The sequence below is a fragment of the Gekko japonicus genome, unplaced genomic scaffold (genome assembly GCF_001447785.1).
Source record: "Gekko japonicus isolate JY-2015 unplaced genomic scaffold, Gekko_japonicus_V1.1 scaffold3452, whole genome shotgun sequence".
NCBI lineage: Eukaryota > Metazoa > Chordata > Lepidosauria > Squamata > Gekkonidae > Gekko > Gekko japonicus.
The window spans coordinates 83,735-90,162 of record NW_015176552.1 but is presented as its reverse complement, the minus strand read 5'-3'; the positions used below and the strand labels follow the sequence as shown (position 1 = coordinate 90,162).

The 6,428-nt window shown below is 48.0% G+C and overlaps 1 protein-coding gene across 1 annotated transcript in view; it reads right to left on the bottom strand.

Annotated features, from left to right (window-relative positions):
• The window catches only part of LOC107124087 (GTP-binding protein Rit2-like), a gene marked incomplete at its 3' end in the record, with an annotated part of 74,981 nt that overhangs the window by 37,538 nt on the left and 31,015 nt on the right, over window positions 1–6,428 (bottom strand). The window contains exon 3 of the mRNA XM_015427476.1: window positions 1,627–1,700. Within this exon, the coding sequence (XP_015282962.1) occupies window positions 1,627–1,700 (74 nt within the window). The remainder of the gene's footprint in view (window positions 1–1,626; window positions 1,701–6,428) is intronic.

The window sequence follows — 6,428 nt, the reverse complement described above, 5'->3', positions numbered from 1 at the left end:
TCGGTAGGAATAAGTCTCCCGCGTGCCTTGGGTATCAAACATAGTCCAGTCTTCGTTGGCCTGCACCTGGTTCCTGCCCCAGTGACTTGGGGTCGGAGGCGGCCATGGCAAATAGCTCGGGCGAGGTACCGTCCCCCCCGTTGCTCCCGTCATAGGGACCCAGCCGGCCGCCGTGGTGATCAGTGGGCCCGCTGAGGTGACCGGGACTCCGAATAAGTCCCCCTCCGTTGCGGGTACTGTCGTAGGCACCGTCGTAGGTACTGTTGTCGGTACCGTGGTAGGTACGTTCCCCTCTGTCCCGCTCATGATTGCAATCAGACTCGGGACGATGAGGAAGAAGGATTCCTAACAAAATGTTGAATCTCCAAAGTCTCCAAAACAAATCCACATTTAAAGGTTAAAGCAAAATTTATTTCAAAGCGTTTGAAAGAAGCAGGAACAATAGAATTGTTAGGAATGGACACAAACCCCAAAGGGGACCATGATAAAGGGAATTGAACCAAACTGTAACCAATAGATCTCTTTCCCGCCGGCGCGAATAAGATATGCACTGGCAGGCAATTGCATGAGAACATAACGGTTTGCCTTTCTCAAAACAGGCCCTTGGTTCATAGATAATAGACACCACTAACGAGGCAGCAGATAACAGAGTTACTCCTTTACAACCAAGCTGGGTAACCTTGAGCTGTTCCAGGCATCTAAGAAGCGAGAGGGTGCAGAATACAGAAGCAAAAGGAACAGGGGGGAAGGGAACATACTCCAAGCAATATAACACTCAATGGCAGCTTGCTGACAACCTTGTGGCTAATAGCCACAGATGGACCTCTGCTCGATATGCTTATCTAATGCCCTCGTGAAGCCGTCCATGCTTGTAGCTGCCACCACCTCCTGTGGCAGTGAATTCCATGTGGTAATCACTCTCTGGGTGAAGAAGTACTTCCTTTTATCTGTTGTAACCCGACTGCTCAGCGATTTCATTGAGTTCCCATGAGTTCTTGTACTTCTTTTTCTATCTGCTCTATCCCATGCATAATCTTATAAACCACTGTTTATACTTCCTTCCAGAGAATCCCTCTGGCTGGGCAAGTCAGTTTCCCCACAGAAAGACAAGACTCGATCTGCAATGTTGATAAGTAAAATCCAATCTACGATTCATGGAATCATAAAATCATCGAATCATAGAATTTAAAGAGGAGGTACAGGCCATCTAGTCCAACCCCTCTTGCTCAATGCAGTAAACAGCCTAAATTATTATGACTTTCGTGGAGAAGACCCCTTTAGTAAGCATCAGTCCTCATAATATTTCTAAGGTCAACGAGTGTGGTGGAGCTTTAATGTCAAGCAATGAACTAGCAAAGTTTGGCAGCTTCTCTAATGTTTATTCTCTTTCCTATGGTGGGCAGGACAGAAGAGTACTACGGCTAAGAAGGAAATGTTCCCTTGTGGGATATTTTCCTCTAAACCTGGATCTCTCCTGCCCGGATTTTTGCTAGTTTTCCTGAAACTTCGGTGGCTTCCCTTTAAATTTATCCAGCCATGGACTTGTTTCCCCAGTCACTGGTGAATTTTGTATGGGGCAAAATTTTCGTGGCAAACAAAATTCGTGCATGAAGAAAAACTACTCACTTGTCCAGCGGTGTCCAAAATGTCCAAGTAAGCAGGTTCGTCATCTATTCGGACTTGTGTTTTATAAGCATCCTCTATAGAGGGACAGAAGGGAGAAAAATGGTATTATAGACAGGACACGATATATTCCAAATTGAACCCCTGCGACCCAAATTTTTTTTTATCAACATTGGCCTCAGTCACACGGGCCGGAAAATGCGAGGGGGGGGGAGCGTGGCTGTTTTCCCCGGAGCAAAATAATGCGTGGCCACCCGATCACACATCCCGTCGAGGTCCCGAGGTTAGGGCGTGAGGTGCCGATCACATGGTTATCCTGCTGCGTGGCAAAGAAGCGGCACGGTGCGATCACACCAGCAATTGCTAGGCGCTGCTTCCGTGGCAAACGGGAATATTTTTTCTCACCAAAAGGTGAGCATGCACATAATCGTTTGTGCGCATCCTGTGCAGACTTTAAAAAAAGTAACCGGTTTGCGACGGGACTAGGACGGGACACGATCAGATGCCCGCCCTTGCCCCACATTTTCTGGAAACTAGTACCTCATAAGTACCAGTTTTTTAATCCACATCTTCGGCGGGAAGCCACGGGTTAGCCATGGGAGCACTACGCTTCCCAGATGTTGCGGTGTGATCACGCCCGGAAAATCCACCTATAATCCTTATCTTTAGCGCGGCAAATGCCCCGTGTGAACCGGGCCAATATGTGACAAAAACTATGGATCTGTGCAATCTTCACTACTGAGGCATTGAGGAATATGGCCTATTTGTTCCTACTTTGCATTATTTCTCATGTGGTTTATTAAAAACCTGTTTCGTACCATGTCTTCCCTCTGCTAGGGACACTCGAAGACTTCATCTTTCTGGATGATGCTTCTGTCCTCGATTTTGTTGTTATTCAGAGCCAGTTTGGTGCAGTGGTTAAGTGCGCGGACTCTAATCTGGGAGAACCGGGTTTGATTCCCCACTCCTCCACTTGCACCTGCTGATGTGACCTTGGGTCAGTCACAAGCTCTGGCACAGCTGTCCTTGAAAAAGAGCAGTTTGTGTCAGAGCTCTCTCAGCCCCACCCACCTCACAGGGTATCTGTTGTGGGGAGGGGAAGGGAAAGGAGTTTGTAAGCCACTCTGAGACTCCAAGTGAAGGGTGGGGTATAAATCCAATCTCTTCTCCTCTTCTTCTTCTTCCTTGAAAATCCACACAGCCTCTCCCTTTCCCCCCTGTTTCCTTCTTTTTCCCACCCATCAGTCAACCTAGCATTCCCCCTGCCCTGTATTCAGCTTCCCCTCCTTCCCTCCCCCTGGCAGCCAAGCCCAGTAACTCAGTGGGGAACCCAAAAGGACTTATGTGGGGGCACCTGCACTCTATCTTCTTCCCTTTTTTCCCTACACCATTTCCTCTTCTTGTCTTTCTGGCAGTCCCCACAGGCTCACCTTTTCCTGCTTCCTTTTGCCCTTGCCACCCACCCACCTTTTATCTGCTGCCCCATATTCCGCTGTATTTATTATTCATTTGCTCCATTTTTACCCTGCCTTCCTCCACAATGGGAGCACAGAGCAGCTCACATCATTGTCTTCTTCTCCGTTTTATTTTTGTGACAACCCTACGAGTTTGGTTAGACTGAGAGTGTGTGACGGGCCCAAGGTCACCCAGTGAGGTCACCCAGTGAGGTCACCCAGTGAGACCCACGGTGGAGTGGGGATTCAAGACCCTAGTTTAACATTCTAACCACTATTCCACGCTGGCTTTCATGTGGTGGCTGACACTGAACAGTAGTGAGCAGCCTGGACTGCGTGTGGTTGCTGTTGGGCCTGGCCCCAATGAGTGATCCCTCAAAGGCCCAGATCCCTTCCCCTTCCTTTTACTGACAGAAATAAAGACTTGAACACTGTCAATACTGTTGTGGTTGCCTAGCAACAACCACTGAGGGCATGTAACTCTTAAAGCTACAAGTGCTGCTATTATTGCTTTGGGGTTGTTGTTTTTTTGTTGTTATTCAGTCGCACAGTCGAGTCCGACTCTTTGCGACTTTGCGACCCCATGGACCATCGAGTTTCCAGTCCCATTACCAGAGCATCGCCCAGCTACATCCCTACGTCATGTCTGGGCGACGGAATAGTGCAGCGCCTGTGTTCCAAGCAAGAATCTTCCAGCGGGGAAGCATGTGTCCCCCGCTGGATCGTAGGTAGGTACTTGGGAACCCTATCTGGAGGAGATTTTTTTTTTGTGAGTGTGTGAAAAGGGGCACTAAAATTGTGTTAAATATACACAATATGATAAAGTTGTGGGGGAACGCACGGTTTCATGGAAAACAATCTGCAAGCCACTGGCCTACGTAGTTGCCTGGCATGTTCAGTAAATGGGATTTCTTAAAAATAAAAACATAAAAAAGACGGTTCTCCTTTCCTTCACAGAGGTAGCCCGTCTTCTTCCCTGAAGCCAGGTGGAAAATAAGCACGGACTAATATTTGTATAGATTATTTGACTTTTGCTGTGTATTCCATGCCCTGTCTCATTATTCTTTGTGTGTGTGTGTGTGTGTGTGTGTGTGTGTGTGTGTGTGTGTGTGTGTTAAGGTTAAATGGAGCTGAAGCATTGGACAATATTTATACCGCAAGCAGGGCTGGAAATTATCTGCGTTGTTTAATTAAACAACAATGCAAGACAGGCAGCGTGTTTATGGTGACTGATGGTGTGCCTCCGTTGCGCAGTCAGCTGTGAGGCAGGAAATGGGGCCAAGGGCATCCCATGTTAAGCCCAAGAGAGGCCATTTATCAACAGAAGCATATGGCCAGCCATGTACTAAGATGTGACCCAGCAAGACCCCTGCGACTCTGAGTCATTGCCTGAGGTGGCTAATGTATGCCATCCTGTCAGGAATTTCCGAATGTTCACAAAAACAGAAAGTTATCTGCCCTCAGAGCTTGTAACAGAGGTGGGCATTGGTGGGCACCTGTCAAGGCCGCAGGAAGAAGAAGAAGAGGAGGAGGAGGAGGAGGAGGAGGAGATTGGATTTACACTCCACCCTTCACTCCCTGAAGGAGTCTCAGAGCGGTTTACAATCCCTTTCCCGTCCCTTCCCCACAACAGACACCCTGTGAGGTTGGTGGGGCTGAGAGAGCTCTTTTTGAGAACTGCTCTTGGGAGAACAGCTCTGAAAGAACTTGTAACTGACCCAAGGTCACACCAGCAGCTGCCTGTGCAGGAGTGGGGAATCAAACCCGGTTCTCCCAGATTAGAGTCCGTGCTCCTAACTGCTACATCAAACTAGCTCTATGGAAGGACCGACCACTTTGCAGCAGCAGTGTTCAGGGCTTACCTTCTTTAACACAAGAACAACCATGCTAGATCGGACCAAGAGTCAATTTTCCCAACATTCTGTGGCGGATACTATCCCTGTACTGCTGAGAAAAGTGTGAAGCCTTTCTCCAGCGGAAGGAGCTTTCCTCCATCTTCAGTTAATCTTCTGTTGGAGGAAGAGTCTCTTAAGGTGGAGGGAGTTTCCTTGGAGGACAGTCATATCCACTCCTCTATTGTTCATAGTCACTGACCAGACAACTAAGACCACCACCAGGGACCAAAACCTTCCCCCCAGAAGCTGCTGTCCTTTCCCAGCAAATGGCATCAAGAGATAATAAGAGTCCTGCTAAAACAAGTTGCCAACCTCCAGGCTGAACTTGATGTTCTCCCAGAATTACGCTAATCTCCAGACTACATAGATCAATTCCCCTGGAGAAGATGGAGCTTCAGAGGGTGGACTCTGGACCTACAACCTTGCTAAGCTCCCTCCTCTCCCCAAACTCTCCTCTCCCCACCTCTTTTTTGCCTAGGGTTGCCATCTCCTCGATGGGGGCGGGGCTCCCTCGATTTCAGGGGCTGGAATCTGCCACTGGCCAGCAGGCCAGCAGGGGTAGCCCCCCCCCAAAAGAGCCCATCCCACCTGATCTGCCTGGTTCAATGACGTCACCCAGAAGTGACATCATGGCACCAGGCAAGTAATGCATGGGACACTCTAGCATTTCGGCAAAAAAACCCTTTATGGTGACCATAGAGTTTTTTGCCCAATTTTTTTTCTGGCGCATGTGACTGCAACCTTGGTCCATCAAAGTCAGTATTGTCTACTGGGACTGGCATCTGCTCTCGACGGTCCCAGGCACAGGCCTTTCAAATCACCTCCTGCCAGATCTTTTTAATCGGAGACACCGGGAACTGAACCTGGGACCTTCTGCATGAAAAAACAGATATGGAGATTGGCCTTTTGCAGAGGGGAATAGTTGACCTGTTAAAACCATGCACTCAGCCCAGTTTCCAGATCCATTCGAGTTTAGGGGTATTGGCCTGTGATCATTGCTAACAACTCTTCCTCTGCATTACAATACATGCTGACCATTAGACAAATCGTTCCTCATTACAATTTCGGCAACTATATATATGCAAATCAGTCTTGGCACAGGGAGGCCCGTTCTCTCCGCTGCCTCCCTATATGTGTTTATTTACTTCTGCCGCTCAACAGCTCAGGAGTTAATTCCTCCTGAAAAGCAAATTGTACCATTGGATATTATATTAAAATTAATTAAGTCCTCAGCATTCAGGGGGAGCCAGGCAGCTGAAGTGCTTAAGTCCCCGATAAGGAAGCAATAGACATGCAAATAGAGAGAACAAATGATCAAGCAGTACCCAGAATAATAAAAATAAAGGAAAAAAATTACTGAGTCTGCTCTAATTGTAAGACTATCTCTCACGTTCGAGAAGTCTGGCGCTCGTTTCATTCAGATCTGCCTTGGGCATACTCCATTTCAGTAGGCCTT